The sequence below is a fragment of the Anoplopoma fimbria genome, chromosome 8, assembly GCF_027596085.1.
Source record: "Anoplopoma fimbria isolate UVic2021 breed Golden Eagle Sablefish chromosome 8, Afim_UVic_2022, whole genome shotgun sequence".
NCBI classification, from domain to species: domain Eukaryota; kingdom Metazoa; phylum Chordata; class Actinopteri; order Perciformes; family Anoplopomatidae; genus Anoplopoma; species Anoplopoma fimbria.
The window spans coordinates 26,555,470-26,583,188 of NC_072456.1; the positions used below are offsets into that span (position 1 = coordinate 26,555,470).

Sequence of the window (27,719 nt, forward strand, 5' to 3'; positions counted from 1 at the left end):
AACAGGCCAATTTCCTGCTAGGCTGATTATTTGGTCCAGCTCTTGTCACGTCTAGTGTCCGAGTGGAACACCAGCTCTTATTGTTGGTGTTTATTTTATCACAAGACGGAGAGGGAGTCTTTTTATGTTGAGCACATTTAGGTTCAGGTCTTCCTATCCTTGGGTTTCTTCAAATGGAGTCTGACTGTCTTCAAGATGAGTCCTAAGTCTTATCATCAGACTGTTTGGCTCTGTTGCTGTATGTGTCACTGTCTGTTATAGTGAGTGATTATATAGCCATGTTGAAGCCTGGTGACCCACATATTCCATTATCTGCCCCCAGTACAGTGTCAGCGTGTGCTGGCTTAAAGACTCCTGACCCTTCACCTCTATCCCCTGACCCCTCCTGGATGAACGCTGACCTGTAGATGCTCAAACCCTTTAAGTCTGTAGTAAGTCAGTAACCAGACAGTACAACCAGTGTCATCGTAAAGCCGTACGAGGGCACGCCAACCCACAGAAAACTTAACATGCAGTTAAATATATATATTTAATATATATATATATGTAACATCTGGACTGTATCATTAGTTATGGCGACAGAAGGGAAAAATGTTGATATTGGTCCCAAGCAACTTTCATCTTATCTTCGCTGCATGCCGCAGCCAGACAGGGGGCTGTAAGCCTGTAATTGGCCTTTCCCCAGGGTATGGAGCCTGTCCCCACATCCCAGACATTCCCCTTATTCTCCATCTCTGCTGTGGAGAGGAGGTGGTGGGGGGGGGTTCCTGTGTTTTCTGCTGGAGATTGTAACAAAGGGGTGTGAATGACTCCGGGGCACTGCCCCTAAGATGTCCAGCCACTGACCTTCTCCAGTCCCCCCACTGTTTAAGAGCCTCACATCTGGGCTGACCTGGACTGACTGTCTCCCCATCAGTCCAGTTTCAGTACCACATTCTCCACCACCCCCCCTCACACACAGACCCAGTGTATCCTCTCTGAAGCCCCCTCAACCCTGGAGCAAAGCACTGAAGGAGCCACAGGAGGTTCAGGATCAGCTCCTGTCTGGCTCTGTTGCTCCGTCCTATTGTCCTCTGTTGATCCCTTTGCTCCAAATCCAGGGCTCCCCAGAAAGGGTTGCAAGTTTGCCATTGGCAATCATTTTTGAAAAATTGGCAGCCAATTCTCAGCCTTTAGTTGCCTTCAGTGGCAATCGCTTTATAACATAGAAAAAGTAGGGGCAGCAAACAGTTAAACATACATCCTGAAATAAATATTTTTGTGTATTTGTATATATTAGTGATGTTAATAACGTTGCTCGTGCATTGGTGCGTTTCCCTGCATGCGCACAAGCAATGATGAAGCAAATGAAGTTGTTGTGACTGAGGGGGTTAACAGGTCGACTGACAAACCAATGTGCAAATGAGCCTGAACGAAAAACGAAACGATTTGTGAAGTCTTGGGAGGCGAAGTATTCCGGACGAAAGGTCATCCTGTAAAGCATCTACAACATTCACATGATCACAAGTACACATTTCTTTCATCAAGCTGCTGTATAGATGCATAGTCTTTGGATTCCTTGAAATATAAGGCGACCGTATTTTCAGTTTCGGCCAAAAGCTGACGCCTGGTTGCCAACCTTGCAAGTAACTGTCTAGTCCTGAAACCACACGTCCCTTGCTTACTCTGTATCTCTGTTATGTCTTCTCCAAACACAAGCTGTACTGTAACATGAACAACATGAACAACATGAACTCCCGTGCTCGGCTAAAGTCCACGTCGCCACTTTATTTTGTAGCATAACAAGCTGGAGGAAAAGTTGGGTTTATCAGAAGAGCGAGTTATTTACCTATCGCTTCCTTCCTGTGTTTAGTTGGAGAGGATTACAGTGGGAGTTGACTCCCAGGAATAGCCCCCATCTCAAGCTGCATCACCCCCCCCCCCAGCTCTCAGCGCCGGTACCCTGAGACGGCTGTGTTTACATTGTTCTGCACAGCTCGGACCCTAATGTACTATCTGTTTAATAGGCAGAGAGAGGCCTGTTTATAGAGAGGAACCTTTTTTAACCGAGGTGATGGGCTGCTGGGCCAGAGGGCAAGACCGACTCATCTCACTTCCTGTTATCATTACCTCTCCCCCCCCCCCCCACCCCCTCCTCAGACGGCCGATAGGTGCTCGGCTCGCTCTCGCTCTCTGCATTACTTATCCCTAATCGCCTCGCCATCCCGCCGGCTATGATTGCGCTGGAAAATGGTGGAACGCGAGGAGGCTCAATCAAGTTGCCTCGTATTAAACCCTCAGCCACTTTCTCAGCTCAATGGTAATTTGCATGTGCTGCATTTTAAATGTTCTACTAAGCATCTTTTTTCTACTAAATCTATATCTCAGCCCACTGAACTGAATCTTTATAGGAATTGCTTCGGTGTTAATAGCCGTAGAATTATAGAGCGACGGCTCTCTGGATGGTAAAGCTGAGGGAGTAAGATGGACTCTTAAGGGTTTAATGCACTAAACATTTTCTCTTCCACTTGAAGCGACCTTTTACACTCTGCTTTCAGTCAGAGTTGCATACGCCTGCATATGTGGATGTCTGTTGTTCTGGTCTTTATTGTTTACTGCGGCTGTTTAACTGTGGAGTCAAAACCGATCTCGTCAGGAGTGTTTTTCATGTGGCCTGGAGTTTCTTTCCTCCTAAAGAATGTGTGCTTGCAAGTGTTTGCTGGATTTAAACTGAACGTTTTTCACAGCCTAGTTATTTCAAGGCGGCAACCTCAAGTTTCTGACGAGCAAAGTTGATGTTGAAGTATCTTTAAAGCTGCATTCTCTCTACTGTCCACCAGGGGGCGACTCCTCTGGTTGTATAGAAGTCTATGAGAAAATGACTCTACTTCTCTCTTGATTTATTCCCTCAGTAAACATTGTAAACATGAGTTTATGGTCTCAATCTCTAGTTTCAAGTCTTCTTCAATACAGCATGATGTTCATTTAGTAAATGATGCTCCATTTAGAGTCAAACAGACCATAAAGCAGGGGATGCTTTAGGGCGGGGCTACTGTGATTGACAGGTCTCTGCCATAGACATATACAGCGTCTCTACGTCACTCCTCCTCAGTACAAATATGGTCATTTCTATTCACTGGTTGCAGAAAACCAAGATGGCGCCGGCCGTAATCCAAGATGGCAACGGCCAAAACGCCGACCTCGAGGCTTCTTAATAGCAGTTAATAAACCAATGGGTGACGTCACGGTGACTACGTCTACTTCTTACATACAGTCAGAGGTTTTCCCACACAGACTTGAACTCTTATTAAACGGTTGATCCCTCTTGGAGATCATCCACACCGCTCCCTCCACTTTAGCCGTCTCAGAGTTCAGTTGAACTCGGCTGCATCGTCATCTTCCAGTGTTTTGGGTGAGGTGGTCCGGGGAAACGCGATGAGGTGGGGCTCCACTAACACTCTCCACCTCCTGGTGAATCAGGTCAGTGTGGTGTGCTGACTCGGCTTCCTGGCGTCAGACTTCATTTGAGCACGCTCCAAAAAAGACACCACAGGCTCGGGGAAAAACCCCACAATGCCCGGCATTCACCCTCGGATTGTTAACAAGGAAGGCCGTAGAAAAAGCTGACCATTTGGGAAGGTGGCGGGGGTTGCAAGAGATCCAACAATGTCCCAGTGTTCCCACATCATACCTTTATCTTCCTTTGACCCCTTCCTTTATTGTTATTTACATGCAACTGCTTGCTGTTCATTTTGTTCCCATCCTAAAAAACTGCAGCCAGAGGTGCTTTGCAAGTGTGCGGCCATGTGTGCATGCATGCATCCATGCATGTGGCATCCTTTAATGTGCTTACTCTGGTAACAGTGTCTCCACTTCCTGTTGTCACAAACAGGCCCTCTGTTCCCTGCAGAAAAGCTCCACCCCAGGACGGATTAGCTATCAGGTCATTTGTCACTACCTGCTGAGCTCAGGCCAGCGGAGGTCGCGGCCCACAGGACATACGTCTTTGTCTCCGTACGTCTGATCTGAAATGGAGACAGAGAAACATTCCAGGACCTTCGAGTGTCTTCTTTAGATACTGATTGACCCCGTAGAGCCAGATTAAAGTGATTTTTTTCATTGTGATTGATCATTTAAGGGTGAAGAGGAACATCTCCACCGCTGGAAAAAGTGAATAGTAAGGCGCTCTGCACTGCCTTTTTGCTGCCCGATCAGACAGCGTTTTATGCAGTTTGCTGCGTCTTTTATACATCTATTTGCTGAGAAACCAACTCATGAGTGCTAACATTAGCTAAAGCTTAGTTTGTACTCGCCGTAGTGAAACTGGAATACAAATATAAGTGCGGGAAGGCACTGCTAGTGGTCGCTGCACTTGGTCATGCACCTTTTTGCAACTAGGCAATCAGAGCTTTTCAGATGTGACCGACACCAATAGTTCACTAGTAAAAGCAATATTAACATGTGTAAGGATTTTACAAAGACGGACAATTTGATTTAAAATGCTTTAGAAACATGAGGTCTTAAAAATCTAAATATATTTAAATACATATACATTTACATTTGAGTGCATTTTTCAAATTGTTTAAAAGATTTTCAGCCTTTGTTTCTTTATAATGCATTTAATACTTGACTTCTTTCTTTACAGGGCTTGTTAAAGGTAATAAAGTAGTCCATGAATATGAGATATGAGTTTACAGTTATTAAGAATTCTTCCTTGGCAATGTGGAGGTTGGTTTTATGGCTTTTTGCCGGTTACACATGTTGTCTTCTTGCTTCTTCACAGTGCATTTTGTTTGTACAGCCTCTGGCGTTTCAGAGAATAATGCAACGAACAGTTAATGGATTTTCGTGCTATCAAAAGCAAATTAACAAAAACTTCACTCCTATTGAAAACGATTAGCAGCGCTCTGTCTGATCAGAACCTTGGATCCTTGACAGTCCCGTCTCTCTGTTCTTGGTTGATCTCTCTCAAAACTTGCTTGGCCACTTTCCTGCCGCCCTTTTGAGAGCCCGTAGATCATTACTGCCCCCTACTGCCGAGTAAAACCAAAGACCTGCATCTTGTAAGCAGAGATGAATGGGGGGTGAGGTGGGACAAGGAGTGCCCACCCACACCCCTCAGGTCATTGAGCAAAGGTGGGACAAGGACTCCTCTTTGCTCCAGCGTGTAATTGTACCCCCACAACCCCCCACAACCCCCTCCGCACATGCCCCCCCCCCCCCAGCAGACCACCTTGTTGCCCCGGGGATTCGCCCAAGTCACCCAAAGGGAACGAGGCGGACCGATCGCCACGGCAACAAGAGCAGAGAGGGTCAAACCGGGTCAATCAGAGACAGACAGTCCTGCCACCATTGCTCTGTCATTAATTACCCATAGTCCCCGGGGCAGAGCTCCACTTGTAACCACATAGCCCAAAGAGGCTGGATCCAAGTGGTCCAATGTATGATCAGGTGGAGGTCTCCATTTGTTTCACATGTGCATCTGGGACGGGGTCGGCGTCTTTATTACCAGCTAAGTGAGCCGTCCACCTCTGACCGAGTCTGGGAGGAGGCGTGTCCAATGGATCTGTCATGTCAGCCACTCAAAGCCATCCTGGGAATCTGAAGGAAGGCTTTATCTGATTAAAAATGTTTCGTGGCAGAGCAAGATGAATCCAAAATTTCAACATTTCTCTGTTTATAAGTTGTGACAACATCAGATGTGTCTGGTTTTTAGCCCAGCTGGTATTTGGAGTTACGTGGACGAGAAAAATACTTACAGATTCTGTTTCTTTTTTTGTGCTTGTTTGGCAATGTTGCCGTCTGTTGTTCTTTGGATTCATCTTGTATTGATGTGGGAATGAAACTCATCTGTGGAGGGATTTTTAGAGAGCGAACTGACATCGGGGTGCAGAGAAGAGGGAAACGCTCCCAAAGGCTCTCTGCTGGAGTCTGGAGGTGGTTCAGTGTTCTTCACGTTGTCTGCTCATAAATCGTGCAGGGATGCAGAATGTTTGTAGGCCAAGCGAAAGTTAGCATCGACAAAAAGCTAATGGGATTTTTTACATTTTAGATTTTGAATTATTGGAGAAAACAAACGTTTATGATATTTACATGTTTTGTTCGGCAAGATAATCGTGAGCCTGTGGAGCGGGGGTGCGTTGGCAACCAGGTGATCAAATGTAAATAACGGGAAAGAAATGGATTCAATGCAGATATGAAGCTTTTGCTTTTGAGAAAAAAGGGGGAAAAAAAATATACAGTTCAACGTAATTAAACCGCTAACATCAACCTCTCGGTTCACTTTGTCCGTTCCTACCACATCTATCCGCCGTCAAAACAGGAAGTCAGTTGGTAAAGTAGTGAAGCCTGCCTCTGGCTCGATTTGATTGGCTGCCTGGGCCAAGTGTGACATTGACCAGCGGTGTGACTCCACATTGAAAAATTTAGAATATTTAAACTTTAATGCACATCTAAAAACCGCTGGAGAACCCTGACGTTAAAATCTCTTTTCATTTTAGGCATCCAACCAGAAAGATTCAAAAAACACTTATTCCATTTATTTGTCTGTTTTGAGTGTCTTGTAGCTTTTCCTCCTCTTAGTGTCTGTCTCGTCCCTCCCAACCCTTTTATGTTTCATTATTAATATCAATGTCTTTGTATTGATTGGTAGAAATGTGTCTCATTATGTCTTGATTTGGTGCAGACGGTTTGGAAAGGACTGAAGCCCACATGCTCAAACATCCTGAAAGAGACTGAAAACCAGAGCGGCTGACGTGAACATGTGCGCATGGAGAAATATTTGTGAATGGATTTGTTAGAACAGGCCTCAGAACATTTGCCAGAACACTGGATATGCTCAGTGCAATTATGACTAATAGACACTGATTGCGCTCATGTTTGCTGGATACGGCACACAGAATGATGTACTTTTTAACCAGCTGCACATGACATAAACACACCGAATGTGTTGAAGAAACTAGAACATGTGGGCTGTGGATTGGGATGGTTTTGTTTGAAAAATTTCCACTGGCTGTCATGGCAGTCTGAAGCCAAAACTAAGCTGTCCCAGCCTTCGACACTACGTTTTATCCAATAGGAAAACGTGAGGGGAAAACCTCACTCATTCCTGCGTTTTCCCGATCTCGCTTTCATCTGGAGTGAACTCATGTGGCCCACTTTTCTTCTTCTATTGTTCTTGGTGTACTTGGAGACACATGTTTGTCCCGCTGCTGTTTTCATGGAAATGGGAATGAAAGTAACTCAAAACGAACAGCAACGCAGAACCGCTAATTATTATGAGGAGGAGGAGGAGACTGGGTTCTCAATACGCCCTCACTCACTCCTCACAACCTCCTTAACTCTCCATCTTCTCCACCCCTTCTCTTCTGAGTTATTCAAGATTCTGTGTTTTCTCTCTTTCCTGTTTGCAGTTTTAGCGTCGGGTGTCTAAACATCACAGCTCCTCTCCTCTCATAACTCCAGACGCTATCGACAGGGACAAGGTTTACGGCCTTCTACATGCTGTGTATGTTGTGTGTTTGAGACGCATCATGAATTATACCTGTGATGAATGTGTGTTCCCTTTGGGTGGTCACGATTGTGTTGAAGTTTTCATAAGCTTTCAACTAATTTTTCGGTTGCTTATTGTGGTTATTAGGAGTCCGCTGTGGAAGAAATGATTGATTCAGATGACGGGATAAATGCATAGCGCACATCTGGCTGTGAGGATCACAAGTTCAGATGTCCTCGTTCACACTGAACCAACCACGACTCCACATCCTGTCTGAAACATAACAGAGTTTAAACTGCAGAATCACATTTATTCTATTTTTGCAAGTTTGCAAAAGTTTCAGTCTGTGGACGGCTGACTGCTTACACTTTAATGTGTCGTTTTCATTTCTCTGCATGGACAAAAGTTTTGCGTTTGGTCAAGTATGTCATAATATATTACAAAATAAAACTTTTCTACATTCTCAAATTCCTTAAGCCACGCTGTATTACCAGTTAGGTACACCAAACTAGATCAGATTCTAGCCAGCAGAGAAGCCCTGCAATAAATCTTACATTTACAAAGCATATTCAGAGGTGCTGACACAGCGCTGTGGTCACTTTGGAGGCTGCAGTGTTTGTTGCACTGCATTAAATCAGAGAGAAAGTCGTTTGCAATATTCTGTCCACCAATATTAATATCAATGGAAGTGGCCAAAAACTTACAAACTTCTAGTTTAGTGTATTTGCCCATTACGCATTTAGAAAAGTAAAAACAATCATTATGTAAATAATTTGTCATTGAAACCCATTAACATGTCATTCTTTGACATGTCATTGCAAATTTTGCGGGACTATTAAAGGATTATCTTATCTTATCTTCTAACATACAGCTTCCTTTTTAGATGTTTTTTGGCTGAAGTTCTACCTTCTGCATCCGAGAGTGCACCAGGGTCTACGTAACATACAAATTTTTTTCATCAGAGTGTGTGCGGTCAACAAAATAAAAGCATGAACAAGTTTTTCTAAAACATGTTTTGACATAAAGCCTTTAAATTTGGCGATGTCTTTTGAGATGGTAAAAATCTGATTTATTTGTTGCTTTCATATGATTTTTAACACTGAGATCAATTAAGATACCAAGATTTTTAACATTGTCCTTTGTCAATTTGTTGCAGTCTTGAGTCTCTTAATTTTTCGCAAATTCGATTATTTCAGTTTTGTCCTTATTCAGCAGAAGATATTGTTGAGACATCCAGAGGGATTCTAGGGGACCAAAGTCATCAGGCGAGGGAGCTAAGTAAATGTGCGGTCATCAGCAAAGCAATGATAAGAAATATTATTGTCATTAATAATTTGTCCAAGCTGGAGCAAATAAAGATTGAAAAATAAAGGCCCTAAAATCGACCCCTGGGGGACACCACAGGTCAAGGATGTCGGTGTTAAGGTATAGTTTCCATTGGAAAAAAAGAGTTCCTGTCCTGTATATATGATCTGATCCACATGATAACCATATTTGTAAATCAACCCAATGTTCCATTCTCTGTAGTAATATGTTATTATTTATAGCGCCAAAGGCTGCGGTAAGGTCTAATTACACTAATGCTGCTGTTTTGTCTGTATTTTTATTTAGTACAAGTGCGTCAAAGTTGTACTTGAATACAAAACTTGAATAAATATACTTAGTAACTTTCCCCCCACCTCTGTCAGTGTGACACTAGTGCATGAAGACAATTACGTCTTTAAATAACAGTGGTCAAGGTGAAGCGAAAAGATAAACGGGTTATATTAGCTGAGTGTTATACTTCGGTTACTTGAGCTTCAGTGACTTTGTAATTCTCACGGTCTTAGTGGTGTTTGGATAAGTGGTGCCTCTTCACCAGTGTGATGTGTTTAGTCCTTGTTTAGCAGCGAGGATCTGCGCTGCATCACAGGATAGACAAACAGACAGACAAGGCATTAGTGATGTGTTAACCATCTGTTCAGGAAGAACTGACATGGTGGGAGAGGACGAGGAAGAGAGACGTTTTCACAATGTATGAAGGCAAGGGTGGTGGTGGGGTGGGGGGGGACGTTTGAGGATTTACTACCAGACGTCAACCATTACTTATCAAAGAGGCCAGTCAAACATTGGGAAACCCTCTGTGGCATACTGTCATTCTTAACTCAGAAGACAGGCCACGGATTGTCAATGATGCTGTCTTCTTTATGGGACAACACCCACCTGGTATATGGAGCCCAAAGGTGACAGGGAGATAATCACGTTGGAAACAGCTGCCAACATTTAGAAACAGGCTGCCGGCTGAAAATATAACACCCAGAAACAACTCAGAGAATTTACAGTGGAGGGGTAATTATCCATGTAAGAAGTGCGAGAAACATCCTGAAGCTTTTTGCCTTCATTTGTCGAGGAGGACACTTGATGTTTTAAGGGGTACTCAGTTTGTGACCTAAGAATTCTGGGAAGTGAAGGTGATCCATTCGACCCACTGGAGGTAATGTCAGGATTGAAGCGTGATGGAATAGGTTAGAGGATTGGATTTCAATTGGGCGGGAACCTCCGGGTCTGACAAGTAAAGCCAATGCTGAAGCTCCTTAAAGCTGCATTCTCTCTACTGTCCATCAGGGGGCGACTCCTCTGGTTGTATAGAAGTCTATGAGAAAATGACTCTACTTCTCTCTTGATTTATTCCCTCAGTAAACATTGTAAACATGAGTTTATGGTCTCAATCTCTAGTTTCAAGTCTTCTTCAATACAGCATGATGTTCATTTAGTAAATGATGCTCCAATGGTCTTGGAGTTTTCCGTGTGTTGGTCTTACAACTTTGGTCACCTGACAAAATGTCAGCGTTCAGTTGCACTCAACCCTCTGTCACGTCTGGTTGCAAAAAAACAAGACAGGTATGGCTAAAAACCAAGATGGCAACATCCAAAGGCCATGATGGCTATGGCCGCAAACCAAAATGGCTCAAGATGGCGCCCGCTAAAGGCCAAGATGGCGACGGTCAAAAACAAAGATGGTAACAACCAATAGCCAAGATGCAACAGTCTAAAACCAAGATGGCGACGGCCAAAATGCCAAACTCTAGACATTAAAACCGTTGTCCACAAACCAATGACTGACGTTACAGTGAATACATCCACTTCTTATACACAGTCTTTCACTTTACTCCAGTCTGAGTTTGGTGAAGCATCCAACACTATCCCAGCCCCCCAAAGTCACACAAGACTGCCTCGTAAAACCTCTGTGGAGCAGTTATTTGATTTGATTTGTTGTTATTGCACCTGTGAGATCCAGCTATTTTGATTTGTCTAAGATATAAATTATGATTTCTCAAAGTCTTTGGGGGAATTTTTCGTGTGATTTTGGCCAGAGCAGGGAGGAATGAGAGGAAGACGCACTGGGGAATGGATGAAGAAATCTGGGGGAAAAAAAGGGAGACAATAATGTCGAGAGTAAAAAAAGCAAACAAAAAGAGGTGTTAGGCGGTATTAATAGCTGCCTCGTTGCCCCGCCTGGTAGTGTTTTTAGCAAAGCTGTGGGCTTAAGTCTCTGGGAATGTTTGTGCAGTAGAAACCCTGGGTGATGTTGTTTGTATTGTTCTATTTCAGCCTGTGTGTTGAACCGGCGTCAGCAGACCAGCACTGTTTTGTTTTCACACACACATAAACATATAGAGAGAAATCAGCCATGCATCCATCACTGTCCGTCTCCACCTCCACCCTCTACCTCTGCGTCCTCGTTTGCATCCATGCCCCTTTCATGAAATGTGGGTCAGTGCTCACATGGATCGCCATAAAGAGAAGCGGGTAAACTCTGCTGATATTGGGAGTGTTTTAACAGATGGATCTGGTGCAGGGCCGATGGGTGTTAGTGTGCAGACATGCAGTCTGCAGAAGGATCACTGTTTGCCTGTGCTCCCTTTTCATTCTAGCCTGCGTGTTGTGTCGAACCCTCAACATGACACTTCAGTAAACACAAGCGTAACAAATACACCTTCTGTTGCCTGTATGTCTGCATGTGTGTGTGTTTGTGTGTGTTTGTGTGTGTGTGCTCCAGTCTGACTGGCTAGTTAGTGTTTTGGTGGCGTGCTCACATACAACCTGTGTTGGCGTCCTCACGTCAGTGTGTGTGTTTGTGTGTGTGTGTGTGTGTGTGTGTGTGTGTGTGTGTGTGTGTGACAGAGGACTGCTGTGTGTGCAGAACGCCGCCCCGACTCAGGTCTTAGATTACTCTCAGCAAAGAGCGTTCTCTTCACGCTCCGCTGCTCTGATGCACCGAACGACCAGTCACAGCGTTGGAATAATATATATTTAATGTTGGGTCTTTGTGAGGAAAAGTTTTGAAAAAAGATCCGTGCATCATCTGTGATAAATCAACTTTGATTTTTATTGGTGCACAGTACACAAAATGCAAACAAGGCATATGGATAGACAGAAACTGGACAATAGAAGGAACAAGACGGACAAAATAAATTATAACAAACAAAATGCAAAAACAAAATAACAATATATTATAATAAATAACATTATAACAGTTATTTTAAATATGCAAACCAGTAGTTTCTAAGGGTGGTTACACAGAGTCTCTTTGTATGAGTGCGTTTATATATTTTAAACTGAGAGAGAGGGAACACAAAGCAAATACAACAACAAAAGAATTGAAATAAAATACATAATATTAATAATAATAATAATAAATAAATAAAAAAAAATCGATTTAAAAATTTAATCGGTTAAAAAAATGTATTGTTAAAAAAAATAGTTATAAAAACATAAATAGATTTAAAAATAAATAGATTTCAAAATAAGTAAAAAATAAATGAAAATAACATAAGTTATCACCTCCCACCTACGGGTGTTGGGGTGGAGTCTTTTATTCCCTTGCCCTTTCATCTAAGACGAAACATTCTCCTCTAAACTTTTATTTTGTAAAGTTTTAACCCCCTTTGCCACTACTACCCCCCACTGCGGCTTCTATTTCCTCACTCTGTTTATTGGCTCTTTTTTCGTGTGGAAAGGGTTCGGGTGAATATGCCTGTAACTGTTTATTATGTGGTCTTTACCCAATAATGCCTTGTGTGTGTATTTGTGTGTGTGTGTACGTGAGTGTATTCATGTGTGTGTGTGTGTGTGTGTGTGAGTGTATTTATGTGTGTGTGCGCTACGTGTCCACATCTAATCCTTTTTGTATGTGTAACGACACCCAGACCTCTCATGTCTGCCGCCTCAGACGGTAAATAATCGCGTTGATCATAATTGACTAGTAAATGGAGGATTGGTCTGAGTCACATCATAATGGTGGTCATCGGGGAGCGTCATGTGACCCACAGTAGCACACTCATGCCGCCGTCACTGCACCGATAACATCTCTGAGCCGAGCCGAGGTACTACATTTCCTTCACATCATCCAAAACTTGATCTCTATCTTTCCTCTCTCCCTATTTTCTCTTTTAATTGTTTGTTTTATAGGAAGTTGTTAATCAAAATGTTCCAGTACTTTCCTATTTTGAGCGTAATTCATCTCCACATCGAACCAGGTGTGTGTACAAAATGGGCATTGGCATGGAAATGGAGGGAGATTAGTTGTTTTCCATTTCCCGTGTCTGTAATGAGTGTTTTATTCCTGATGTTTGGGGAAGAGCAGCCGTGTGTAGGCGTGTTTGTCTGTGTCTAGATGGAGATACACGCAGGTTGGCGTGACGCTCTAGATTAAGATGTAGACTGTATTTACACACACATAAACACTCACGTACACACATCTAAACAGTCCTAAGGCTCGGCCCCCAGTTACGTTAAAGCAGACGTGCACATCACCTCTTCTTCGTTCAGCCATCAGTGCAGTGACCTCTGTGACCTTTGTGTTAATGGGGAGGCCTGAAAAAGAAGCCCCGCCTCCCCCCCATGTGTGGCACACTCACAGACACCCACATGCATTCATGACCCTCCTCCTTTTAGAGACAGAGAGCGGACCAGCTGTGTGTCAGAGTGTTGACTCACATCACAGTACATCAGTGACAGAGCTCTCCATGTTTTATTCAAACGTCACTACAGAAAGCTACGAATGAAGCAGCAAACCCAGGGGCCCAAAGTGTCAGGGACCTCCCACCTTGGCCTTCAGGTACTAAATGTCACTCAAAGAGACACGTACCAACCAGGAAGAGACTCAAAATGACCAGAGAGAAACAAAAAACAGCTACAAAGAGATAAAGAGACCACAATGAGACTCATAACAACTGTGAAAAGGGGCAAAACAACCACGAAGAGATGCAAACTGACTAGAAAAAGACACAGAACATCTAGAAAGGGACACAAAGCTACTACAGAGACACAAAATGACTTCAAAGAGACATAAGACAGCTGCAAAGAGAGCACAAAGAGACTCAAAATGACCAGAAAGAGATACAAGACAACAACAAATAGGCACAAAAGAACAAAAAAAGAGAGACAAGTTGACAACAAAGAGGCACAAAGCTACTCCGGAGACAAAATGACTTCAAAGAGACACAAGACAACAACAAAATAGACTCAAAACAGCTACAGAGAGACACGAGACAACTACAAAGAGATACAAAACAACCACAAAGAGATGGAAATCAACTACAGAGACACCAAAAGACCACAAAATAACTACAAAGAGACACAGGACAAACAGAAAGAACCACAAAACAGTTGCAATGAGACCACAAAGAGACTTGCATCTATGAAAATGGGCAAAACAACAATGAGACACAAGACAACTACAAAAAAAGAGACTTAACAACAATAAAGTGTTTGTGTCTTGCTCCTATGTAGGTGAATTGGTCTTTTTGTAGTCTCATAATCCAACCAAGGACAGAGTTCTGCCTCTGCAGCGGTGATGACACCCTGCCAGGTTAGAAACGACAGCATGGGTAGAGTCGAGGTCGACATTCAGACCCACACAGCTGTGATCCTCCTAACACACAGCTAAAGAGTTTAAAAATACCCCAAACACCTCGACTCCAGTCCACTTCCTGTCTATTGAAGACCTCTCCAAGACGGAGGGATGGAGTTTTGGAGGGAAAGAGACGGCAGAGGCTGAGATCGAGCGTTCATGGACTCGTCGTGGTGCAACAGTGCCCCCTAAAGGTTAAAAGCCTCTACAAGACCTGGATCTGAATTCAAGCATCTCTCATATCCCTCTTATGCAAACATTCTGAAAAAAATTTCTTTCACATGAATAAAGCAGAAACAAAAACAGAAAAGAATCACACAAAAGTTTGCCAACACATTAAAAATAAGTTTTTTCCTCTTCTCCATCTGTGAGACTGAAACTGGAATCAGATGGGCTGCTTTAATCTCTCACACTACATGTTTCTACATTTGGAAAAAAAAACTGAAACAAAAGAAGACGCAAGAGAGCAAAAGTAAACTCTCGTATCGCGTTCCATGTCTCGCTTCTGATTGGCTGCGGTCAAAATGAAAGTGTGCAACTGCAAAAAAAAATGTCAACTCCAGTTGTTTTTGCTTTGAATCCCATCAGATAAACTGCTTCTTTTTTTTTTTTTTTTTTGGTCCAGAAACCGCCTGTTTACCTCGGGATGTTTTTTTTCTCCTTGCTGGAGCCTCCTACGTCAATTAGTAGTGGATGTAATGTACTGTCCTTGGCAGTATTAGAGTGTGTGTGTGTGTGTGTGTGTGTGTGTGTGTGTGTGTGTGTGTGTGTGTGTGTGTGTGTGTGTGTGTGTGTGTGTGTGTGTGTGTGTGTGTGTGTGTGTGTGTGTGTGTGTGTGTGTGTGAATGTGCATGATTCAGTTTCTCTGTGTGAGAAAAGTGCGGGAGGTTTAACATGGCCTCGGGGGTTTTGTGGCTGCAGAGAAACTCATCTGGTAAATTACGCCATAATCTGTTGCAGCCTGTTGCAAAAAATAAAAGCCTCATTAATTCCCTTTATGTTTTTTCTAAACACTCTGAGAATACTGTCTCAATACAGAAGTGTATCCCGCAGGTCTGCAGTGTGATAAGCCAGTCCGGCCGCAGTGACCAGCATGTGGCCGGGTGGCGGTGACAGCGGCGGCGTGCGGGGATCGTGTGTTTGTGTCTGTGATCGAGTCCCACGTCTTTTTCTAAATTATAGCCCCCTGACGTTTTGAGCCAAGCCAACCTTTGACACACACAGAGCAGAAAAAAAACACAGATGCATGTGTAGACTTGTGGCTTGAAGAGGATGAAAGGTGACGGGTGTAAAAGGCCGTCGCTTGTTTCTGACCAAGAGGCAGCTGAAGGTCCGGCCCTCCTCCGGAGAGCTGACCTTCAGCTGTGGGTTTGCATTGATTCCCCTCCTCCTCCTCCTCCTCCTCCTCCTCCTCCTCCTCCTCCGCCATCGAGGGCCGCTCGGGCAGAAACAAAACAGACCCTCCTCACGCACTCTTGTGGCAGAACTCAGGCCTCATTTAGGAGGAGAGATCTACGTCTCTGTGTTCCCACAAACATAACAGACATCAGGCTGATGGAGCGGGACCAGAGGTCACTTTACCTTTGAAGAGATTTTCCAATCCAGCTCGCTGTCCATCATTCCATCTCTCGTTTTACAACAATCCGTCTGATCAATCAATCACACGGCCTTCTTATCTCTGTGTTTATTTTCCTTGTTTTCTCAGGGTTTGGACGTGCTATGCCGATGAACGAAAGAGTAGTGTTCAGGCTGCAGAGTACGTTCAGTACAGTCCATAATATACTGAGTATTATTAGATTTGTAGCAAAGAAAAACCTGGTCTGTTTTCCTTTGCATTCAAAGCAGTGTTTTGCTGCGTCATCAGATCCTGGATGATGATCGCCATGGAGAACAGAGCAGTGAGGGATATTTAAAACAGTTTTCAGGACCTTTTTTAAGAAGTTACTGCGGTTTAATACGACACAAACACTCCTTTTTGCAGCTTCTTTAACTCACGTTGGCCACCTTGCAGAGGAGATGGAGGTTTTGCAGTTCATGCCTCTTATTCCGTCACTCCTTGTAACATTCAAAACTGAGTCTTTAGAAGAAAAGAATGCCGAAATAAACTTGTATTTTGATTATTAAACTCAGTCGGGGCTGACCACAGCCACAAAAACATTGTGTTTTATGTGACAGCTTTGTTTTTCAGGAGTTGAGCGCTTTGAATGTGAAACAGCAGTGGGAGGAAATGTTTGTTTTGCAGTAACAGTGACACTAATCATAATAATAATAATAAAGATTATAAAGAGTAACACTGGATTACATGAATGCATCATTTCCTGTGAATCCTAGGCTGCTTCAATACATCACTGGAATGGTGGACTCCACCACTAACTAAAGAAAATGATATAATATAGGTAAATTTCAGAAAAATCATTATAGCATCAAATACAGGGTTTAATTACATGAAATTAAAGGATTGTAACTTTAAAGTTAGATGTTAAATCAGCTCAACCATTAAAATCTAAGTACAAATGATAATATTAAATCAGAATGTGATTCTGTTGAGGAAATAGAAACGATGAGAGAGAATTGATTGATTAATGATGGTATCTGTATCATCCTGTTAGCTGACGCTGGTTCCGTCTTTGTGTTTAGAGTCACATTTCCGCTCTCCTCGTTAAAGGCCCGATCCACCGTCATCACCTTTCACACAAAGACAGAATCATGTCTGTAAAAAAGAGATCCAGAGATATAAACTGTATACTTTTTTCCACTCCCGGTTCGATTCAAGGCACATTTCCGTCTTTAATAAACAGAATCTTTTCCGGCGGACCTGTTCTCTGATTCATCACTGTCACAGGTTACAGCTGATGTCCCTGCTGAGACGCTCTTATGTGAGCCAGGATCAGATAAGCAACACAGAATGTCTGTTTTTTGAGCTTTTCCGTGTTGTTTACATGTTAGAAAACGCTGCCAGCGTCTCTGAGGGTGAAGACATACTTGTTTGTTTTCAAGCTTTCCTGCTACAAATCAACAGCAAAGCTCTCTGTACATAATTTCGAGTCAGATTCTGGTTGCTGTCTTCAAGATTTACGCATTTTTCTTTTAAGAAGTTTGCTTCCAGCTTTGCTTGTTGTTATTCCTGAATGCAAATTGGATGTGATTACACAATTTATTTAAATGAAATACATGTGTGCATCTCCAAAGGAATGCCATTTTTTTTTTCTTCCTTTTTCTAGTTGCTATGGTAATGATGAAAAGTCTGACATGCATGTAAGGTGACTCCTGTGCAGGGTGTCTTTGGTTGTCTAGAACAACTGACCTATAGCCAACTTTGTTCATGCTCCCTCCAGCACTCCTCCCCCCCCCCCCCCCCCCTTCTCTGCCTTTGGGCCCCCAAAAAAGGTTCATTGTGCAGGCAGCGAGCGAGCCGAGTGAGGCCTGGTTCTGGTTAGCACGCTGCGCTGCATCTGAAACACTCACCTTCCTCCAGGGGTTCCATCTGGAGCTGGTTTCCTGTTCAGGCTGCGCAGGGCAGGGGGGAGGGGGGCGGAGCTTGGCTTTGGCTCTGTGATTGGGCAAGTTTGAGCCTTTTTACGGACCTCAGGATGGTTGGAGTTGCCAAACAGTAATCTGTCAATCACTGGCATAGCGATGCAAACCAGAGCTCAGTGCAAAGGGGGGAGAGACCGTGATTGGTGGATGAAGCTGGCAAAAAAACAAACTGTTTAGCATTAAAAAAGTCTGCTGATTCTATTCAGAGAGCAGAATAAATGCGACGTTCTATATTTTCAGTCATGATAAGAAACTCTCAAGTGATTTAAAGTCTTTATTTGACTATTTTCAAGCCTTAAAAATAGCATTGTTTTGACAGAGTGCCATTGTTATTCTATAATTGTGTGTAATAGTGGCATTAGATCGTGGCAGCAGGACCAGTAATAGTAATAGTTTGTAATAATAACGTTGGCTTCCTGTTATTACTGCAGTAATTCTGTAGTTTCAGGCCGTGAGCGCCGCCCCTGAATGTGCACATTGGACCCTTAAACGCCACACGACTTCAGCAGCATTCTTTTACAGTCGCTCATGGAGAGTGTTTTTGTACAGTTTCCCTGGGACAATGACAGATGGGCTTTTTGAAAGTTATATAATGTTGTTGTTGAAAGATATCCTTAAAGATTTAACTTCCATAACACGTTTAAGACTAGTGGAAAGAAAACATTTATTTTTCTACTTTGTCTGTTTGCGTCTGTAGATTTCTCCTAAATTCACCAAAAGTTACCATTAGATAATGCCTCATTTGCATATGTAAACATAACATTTCAGAAAACTTGTAATACAAAAAATAATCATCTTAATGTCAGTAATCAACTGGTGAAGTTTCATGTTGATATCTATTAGTTATTTTTTTTACCCTATTCACCTGTAGTGTCTTCAACATGTATGTAATTTAACTAAACATATCTTTAAAGGACGTTTTCTCTAAATGAGTTTTTTCTCAGACTCTGATCCAGAAATCTCCACTTCAGTAGCTCTTACATACACCAAACTTTACAGCTTCATTCCTCTCTATATTCTGAAGGTTAACACAGAGGGGTTTGTTCAGATATCATTCATAGCCTGATTTATACAACATTTAGTACTAAAAACATGGAGAAAATTGATTTTTTTCTCATGTCCGTTGACAAAAACCTTAAACTCTAATATGTCAACAAAATAAAACAATCATTTTGAACCTGGCTTCATCCAATGTTCAGATTTATGTTCTGGAAATATATGCAAATTAGCAAATATTTGATAATATAATGCCTCAATTGCATATTTAAATATAACAGTTTCAGAAAACTTGTAAGTTCTACTGGGGAAGTTTCCTGGTATCTATTAGAAACATTTTTTACTGTATTAATCTGAATGTCTTCCTTCGAATTATTATGTTAATCTGTAAAACTGTAGATAAAACACTAATTAAGTGTTGTAGGTGGTCCAGATGGCACAGAGTCGAACAACTTAATACTTGTGGTATATAATGTGTGCCATGGAAATCATGCTGTATTCCGCTCCACTCTGCTCCCAGAGGTGAACAGTGCTCTACCTTTCCAGGGAGCCGGTGTGCCAGCGCTCTGAGTCGGGCATTGTTGGGTTCAGCTCCAGTGCTGGAAAGAGCTTTAGTCAGTCTTCCCACTCACTTCAGTCTCAGTTCTGTACCAAAGACCTCCATTTCCTGCTCTGGCGCCGTGGCATGCAGCTGACAGCAGCTTTTATAGATCTCCTGAAGGGACCCAGTTACAGTGCATGCTTCCTCTCCCACATGAACACATAGACACATAGAGTTTGCACCACACACATGGTGGAGGAAGGTTTACCAAAGATAAGTCAAGAGATTAGTGTTGGCAGAGTTGTACTTGAATTGAGAGTTCATTCATTTTTGTTCCGTGGAATAACTTCCAATATTTTCTTTGCAACGCTGTTCGAGGCATGGAAATGTAACTATTTACAGTCTCTTCTGCACAGAGCCGTTTGCTGTGGAGTGACTAATGCATAACTACAATGTATCCTAATACAACGGGTCGTATTATTTCTTATGAAAAAGTTACTCCTCATTTTCGTGCATTTTCCAACAAAACCCTGCAACACGTGTTAATTTCATCTCGTTACATATATTCATTATTTTCAAAATAAACTTCTGTCTTCACAGGAAACAACTTAGTTAGGTTTAGGCAACAAAAGTACTTCCATAGGTTTCGGAAAAGATCTTGAAATAGTAAGGTTTAGAAAAAGATTGTGAAATACCAAGTTAAGTTTAGGAAAAGATCGTAAAATACTTATTTAGGCTTAGGTGAAAGATCACGGAATACTAAGTTAGGTATAAGAAAAGATCACGGAATACTTAGGTGTGGGAAAAGATCGTGAAACACTTCGATGTAGGAGAACTTCGTGAAATAAATAGTTAGGTGTGGGAAAAGATCGTGAAACACTTAGTTATGTTTAGGCAACAAAACTACTTGGGTAGGTTTAAGAAAAGAACGTTGGGTTAAAATAACTACTCAAATTGCGTTTAAGTATGAAAGTTACGTGACAAATTAATGACGACTTGTTTCACACGGTGACCTAACAACGGTCTCCTGGGTCAAAGCCCGTTTTCTGTTTGACCCATCCACCTACCCTTCTCGCCCACACTGTGTGGGGTTTTGTGGTCTTTATACCTCCTTGTTTATGATTACGTGGATTACATACAAATTGATTTTGTGGGATATCTACGAATTACAGCGCATTCATTTCTGTAGCTAAAGCTACAAACGCTGCATGAGAACAGCCTGATATCCTTCTTTCTAGGCCAGTGGTTCTCCACCTGGGGTTTGGGACCTCCCAAAGGGCTTCCAAGATAAATCTGTGGATTTATCCATGTGAGTCGAGCCAAAGGAAAAGACAGGAAATATATTGCTTCAACACAAAAGTATGGCACTTTTTTTCTCTATTTTCTCTTCATTTTTCCTGTGAAACCTTTTTTTTTTTTAAATCCCTCAAATGAAATAAATCTAAAAGTCTTTACATGCTCACCACTCACTCATCACTCTTTGTCTTTAACATGTGATGCTGCATCACCAGAGAACACTGCTCAGGCCAGCTTTGGTCTAAAGAGAAATGTAGTTTGCTGACATTGGCCACACTTCTTTGAGATCCCTGCGGATCATATGAATGTCCTCCTGGACTTGTACGGACAGAAGAAAAGGCAATCAATATCTCTAAAGTGAGAGATGAAAGCAAAAGTGCTGAGCCATTTGCATTTCACAAGAAGCTGTTAATGTTCTTTGTGTTTTCACTCCTCGCTGTCGGCATCCACCAGCAATAACGAGCGAGGGGAAAGAACCCAAACATTGTTTGGCAGTTCCGTTGAGTGCAACTTGGAAGAGCTATTTGATTTCCCAATGTTTTAAGAAGAAAAATGAGTTGTGAGATTTGTGTTTGAGCGGTCCCGACGGGCGAGAGGTTGGCCGGGGTCTGAGGCAGGGAGGAGGTCCAAGAGTCCATCAGGGAGACTGTGTTCTCCTGGTGAGGATGCTGGGAGGATGTGACTGATGCAGATGTCACCTGTGGGAGAGTCTGTCCATGAAGAGATGACTGTAACATGTTTACTACGTAAATCGAATGTTTTTCAATTTGAAATGTTTCAAACTGAGTGGAATGACCCAGAAGTATCCGAGTGGCAGCCATGATGAGAGCTGGTCGTATTCTCTAAATGCTAACAAAAGGTGCTTCAATGCTTCCTTACTTATCTCCTTTTAGAATAGGATAGCATCGGACCTTATTCAACTAAGGAAAGCAGTAACAATACCCACAATTTTTTGCAGCAGCAACATTTAAAGTGATTGCAAACCCACATCAATGACGTCTGCTGTTGCTTAATAGAATGCTGCAGGATGAGGACTAATATCAGCGAATGAGTCAGAAATTTCCAAACTTCCCATTACCTCATCCCAAAGTGTGTTTACTGATGTTTGAAATAAGGTCTGTGTTTAACACAAGCTGAAGAGATTTCAGTTCTCTGATATAAATAGGTCAGTTCATAACCCTCTGGTGAATTTAGAAGCTTTTATGTGCCTTAAAAAAGTGTGCAGAGAGATTATTTTCTGCAATAACCCAAAATCTGATCGAATTCTGATTTATTTTTTGTTGAGGGAACCAAAAAAAAACCCACGTCATCCTGTAGCTTTCTATTACAACGCCTAGTTTGAGTGCAGTCAGATTCTCGTAGTGTCTCGCTCGTCTTTTCCTCATGAATTCTCCTTCACATCTTTCTTTGACCTCATGTCGTCTTCCATCAAACTCAAATAAAAGTGGTTTTGGAAAACACAAAATAAGTAATTTTTTATCTGACAAATCAAACACAGCTGTCGTATTGTAAAGCCCCAAACAAGGACCGTCATTTTCCCCAATAAGTCTGCGTACACCGCGGGGGACAGTCAGTCAGCTCCGTGGCTTTGGCTCTCGCTCTCTGGCTCGTATTGCATTGCGTCTTTGGCTCAGGGAAGAGTTCTTCTGGGTCAGATACAGGATCCCCCCAGTGGGCCCACCACAAGGTCCAAAGCCCCTCGTTCTCAGAGCCTGTTTGTCTTTTACTGAGAGGCAACACATCGGAATCCCTCGTTAAAATGAAATGCATATCTACCGGGGCATTTGTAGCTCGATCCGACACTAACACGCCGTCCTCTGTCAACAATCTTTCCATCTTTAATATCTTTTCTCGACTCCTGCTTTGTTTCTCACCCTCTCCCTCCACTCTGTGACCCCGTTACCTCCATTTAACCCCTTTCAGCCTTATGTTTTAATATTCAATGTTTCGGACAGATTAGCTCCACGCCCTTGTTTTATAGGTCTTATGAGCTCACTCCGGTTGTGAGAGTGGCCAGAGATCTGCAGCTTGTTGGACTGGAGCTCAACCATCGCTAGGGACTATTCACACACAAAGAAAACGGGTCAGTGCACCTAAACATTGGCCCAAATGTTGGATTTGTGTGTGTGTAACAGAAAAACAGTTCAGTGCCCATGCAAATCCAACAAAAGAATGGAGCTAAATTAAGCGTTACCTCAGCCACTCTGTGCTGTAAAAATTAGCGAATGGAACGATGAGCTCACTCACACTGTGCCATTCATTTAAACACTTACAGTATTGTTTTTACAACACGCAGTCAAGGACGCCAACTAATAAGAATGCAGACTAATGAAAAGGGCATTTCTAATGATGTAAATTCTTATAATGTGGTGCACACAAAAGGGGGCACACAGCTGATTAATTAACATTTTAACACTAAACAAATTAGATACAATGTGTTAAGTAGCTTTTTCCAGTCTTTGTTATGCTATGCTATGCTATGCTATGCTATGCTATGCTATGCTATGCCGCTGCTGGTGGTACTTTCATATTTACCCTATGGACAAGATATTATATATACTATATAGGATTTTATAGCAGACGGTGATTAAAAACACAATAAGTTGATCGCGGTGAATTTCTATTATGCGGGTAATGAAGGATTCCCTCATATGAGGGACTTAAAAAACTGCCTTACTGTCTTTGTAGTGAAGTGAAAAATATAACTTTATTTTAATAAATACAGGAATTATCATGTTATAAAAACCAGACTACCACAATTTTGCTATTTTTAAATGTATTTATATTTATATTATATCGTTCTTTCAAACACCTTAAAACAATTAAAAACCTCAACAGCTCCCTAGAAGTTTCAAATAAAACCAAATAATTAATGAAATAACCACTTCATTCACCAATTTGTGCATACACATGTAGACAATTTGGAGTTACTGACATCTGCTGTTGATTCACTAAACAATACAAATAAGTTACAGGGGTATGCTTGTAAAAAATAAACTAAAAAACAAATTAGCGGAGGGCGTAATCATTTTGGGTTTGGATGCATTTCAGGCGGGCTTAGCAGGATGGGTTCGGTTTAGTGTTATTCATTTTCTTCTGTTCTTACATACACACACACACACACACACACATATATATGTTACCCCAGTTACCTGTTTACATTTACATCTATATTTCAGTTGTGGCATAAGCTCACTAGCAGCAGGATGCGTTTGTTTTCTATATTTTATTTTACATTTTTTGTTTCTATTTATTTTTCTTTTAAATTTTATTCAAATTTTAATTTTAATTTTAATTTTTCAATTAAATTTTAATTTTAATTTTCAATTTTAATTTTCAATTTTAATTTTCAATTTTATTTGTTTTTTTTCACTTTTTTTTATTTCATTTGTCTTTTTTTCCAAATTTTTTTTTACTTTTTTTATTAAAAAAAAGATATATTTTATTCTTGTAAAGCACTTTATACATTGTGTTCTATGAAAGGTGCAATCCTAAATGCATTTATCAATATTATGTTCAAGTTTTTTTTTTTTTTTTTCAGTGCCAATAGTTGATCTGTTGCTTTAGGAGATCCAACCGTTGTGAGATGTTTTTTGAATGAACATAAGTTGCTGTGTTCTGACAAACCACCTGTTTCTGTCTCTGTGTGTGTGTGTGTGTGTGTGTGTGTGTGTGTGTGTGTGTGTGTGTGTGTGTGTGTGTGTGTGTGTGTGTGTGTGTGTGTGTGTGTGTGTGTGTGTGTGTGTGTGTGTGTGTGTGTGTGTGTGTGTGTCTCTCCCCCCCACAGGCTCTTGGAGACTCTGACTTCCCCGCTGTGCTGAGGCAGCTGCTGCCCTTGATGAAGCCCCGCGGAGGCGAGGACAGCGCAGCCTCGGGGTCGAGGTCCGGGGAGGACGAGTGCGGTCCGGATGAGCTGATCCTCCTGCTGGTCTACCTGTACTCCCTGGCTGAGGAGGCGCAGGACCGGGACGCCGATGAGGAGGAGCTGGAGAAGCTGGAGAGGGAGCTGATTGGAGCGCTCACGCTGGTCGTCACCCGGGAGACGGAACTCAGCCCTTTGCTCCAGAAACTCACCGGTGAGTTTAATGATTGCTTCCAGGAGTTGTGCTCGGTTTGCCAAGTCTGCTGATGCTAGAAAAGAGGAGAGGAATTGGAGGAGGAGAGTGAGAACAGCTGATTGTTTATTTCCTCGGTCGGCCTCCAGTGCTGTTAATGGGAGGGTTTTTATCAAAGTCTTCACACCCCATCCCTCTGCCTCCATCCCAGCATACACACACACACACACACACACACACACACACACACACACACACACACACACACACACACACACACACACACACACACACGCTTTCTGGTCTGTTTGGCAAGCAGCTACACAAATAGTGGAGTGTGGGAATGTCTGAGCTCTGTGGATAAGTGTGAGAGAGAAATTACACTTCTCTTGACAATAAGATTTACCTGTACAGCATAAACTATGTGCAGATGTGGGAAAGCTTTGTATTTGTAGTTAAAACTTGCTAATCAGTCTGAAACAAAGACTGTATATAAGAAGTTGACGTAGTCGTCGTGACGTCACCCATTGGTTTGTGGATGTTTTGAAGCCTAGAGTTCGTCTTTTTGGCCGTCGCCATATTGTGTTTTTGCAACCAGTTAACAGAAGTGACCATATTAGGACTGAGGAGGAGTGACGTAGAGACGCCGTATACGTCTCTGGTGTCGACCTGTCAATCAGTGTGTAGCCCCGCCCTAAAGCATCCCCTGCTTTATGGTCTGTTTGACTCTAAATGGAGCATCATTTACTAAATGAACATCATGCTGTATTGAAGAAGACTTGAAACTAGAGATTGAGACCATAAACTCATGTTTACAATGTTTACTGAGGGAATAAATCAAGAGAGAAGTAGAGTCATTTTCTCATAGACTTCTATACAACCAGAGGAGTCGCCCCCTGGTGGACAGGAGAGAGAATGCAGGTTTAAGACACTTCATGCCGCCTGTTTCATTAGAGAATATCCAAAGTAAAAGTCCGTGGAGGAGTATGATTCAACTTTCCCCAATGGTTTTGTTTTTATAAAGTAAACGCACTAAATTGTAATATCGAGTCGCAATACTTCCAAACATAAAAATTGCAATTCGTACCAAATCAGCCCCCAAATATCATGATAAGATCTAATCGGAGATGAGCTTATTGTGTATCAGCCTCGTGCACAAGTGTGTGTGTTTTTGTGTTTGCGTGTCTACTGTTTTCTTTGGTTCCTCCGTGCAGCATCGAAGTCTTTTGCCGGGTTTTCGCTGAGCTGTTAACCGTGTGGTTGAGCAGATCGAGGGCCTTTTAAGATGAATGAACCGGCCACCCCCCCACCACCGCCAGCTGAACCTCCCAGAGTAATAACGTCTTTAACCTTGAGCCTGTACACACACACACACACACACACACACACACACACACACACACACACACAATCCTTCCCTGCCACATAGTTCATAATTACAGCTACTTTTAGTCTTGGGTCAGCTCCACACCTTAGCGCACACCCTGAAATAATGGGTTGGTATAGTGGATGCAGGGTTTGTAAATCTATGTAAAGCACTAATAAAGATTGTTGATGGCGCTCCTTCTTTCGCTCTCGTACTCCCTACTTCCTGTTCTACTTGGATAAGTGCAGCCTGGAATCGATGGGGCCTCTTGGCAGGCTGAGAGATGTGGCTCATGTTAAAATCCCGACTCTCTGTTATAAAATTACCCTGTCATAGTGTGCCAGGTGTGTTTTAGACAGAATAAGAACATGTGTGTGTGTGGAGGAATTCAGCCGTGTGTGCACCTTTCAAATGTTTAAGCGCATGCACGAGCGTCTGTGTGCAAGTTTATTTTCTTCTTTTTATGGCGGAGGATGGAGTGTTCTGCTGAGGTAACATGAGGCGGGGGGTGGGGGGCGTCTGTCTCTGTATCCAGAGCAAAAACACCGATTGTGACATTCTGCCACAATTAAAAGGCTCAAATGGAAACCAGACGGTGAATGAAAGCCGGTCGCCATGAGAACAATGTTTGTACAAATTCTTCTGTTTAGTGAAAAACCCCGTGGCGACAGAAACACAAGAACAATACACACACACACACACACACACACACACACACACAACACACACACACACACACACACACACACACACACACACACACACACACAGAATAATGGAAGAAACAAAGAGGAGGAGTGAGTTAGTTTAGGACAGTATACGCAGGACAGTTAACTACCTCCTCCTGGGAACTTAATCATCAAAAAGAGCTTCTTCAGGAAATGGTGGACTAATTTATGTTGTGGATTTTTTTCTGTTCCATGTCTCCTGTGGAGCAGCAATAAAACATCAATAAACACGTAGTTTTTGTTATTAACAGTTGTTTCCTTGTTTTGCGTGTGTCTGCAGCAAGCAACGGTTTGTTCCATAATCCTTCCAGTGGATATTTTATTTTTATTTGATTTCTTTATATTTTTTCTTTGTATTTTTTATTTATTTTTTTTTTATATTTCTTATTCTTAAAAAGCACTTTGTGAATTCTTCTCTTTGCGAGGTACAATACACTTTTTTTTTTCTTTTATATACATAATATTATTTTAAGTGTTTTGTTTTTTCTTGCAGAGCCAAGATCATCTGTTAATCCGTCATAATTAAAAGGCTCCAATGGGAACCAGACAGTGAATGAAACCGGGTCGCCATGAGAACAATGTTTTTACAAATTCTTTCCCCCTGTAGTGACGGTGCACCCAGAAACACAAGAACAATATTCACACACACACACACACACACACACACACACACACACACACACACACACACACACACACTGAATGGAAGAAACAAAAAGGAGGAATGAGGACAAGTTAGTTTAGGACAGTACGCAGGACATCTATTCCATGTTTCCTCTGATGAAAGACATCCATGAACTCATAGTTGTTTTTTTACAGTAAGGTCGGTGAGAG

General features: G+C 42.2%; 1 protein-coding gene across 1 annotated transcript in view; it reads left to right on the plus strand.

Annotated features, from left to right (window-relative positions):
• Positions 1-27,719, plus strand: part of scfd2 (sec1 family domain containing 2) — a 109,503-nt gene that overhangs the window by 28,499 nt on the left and 53,285 nt on the right. The window contains exon 5 of the mRNA XM_054602676.1: positions 24,524-24,812. Coding sequence (XP_054458651.1) covers positions 24,524-24,812 — 289 coding nt within the window. The remainder of the gene's footprint in view (positions 1-24,523; positions 24,813-27,719) is intronic.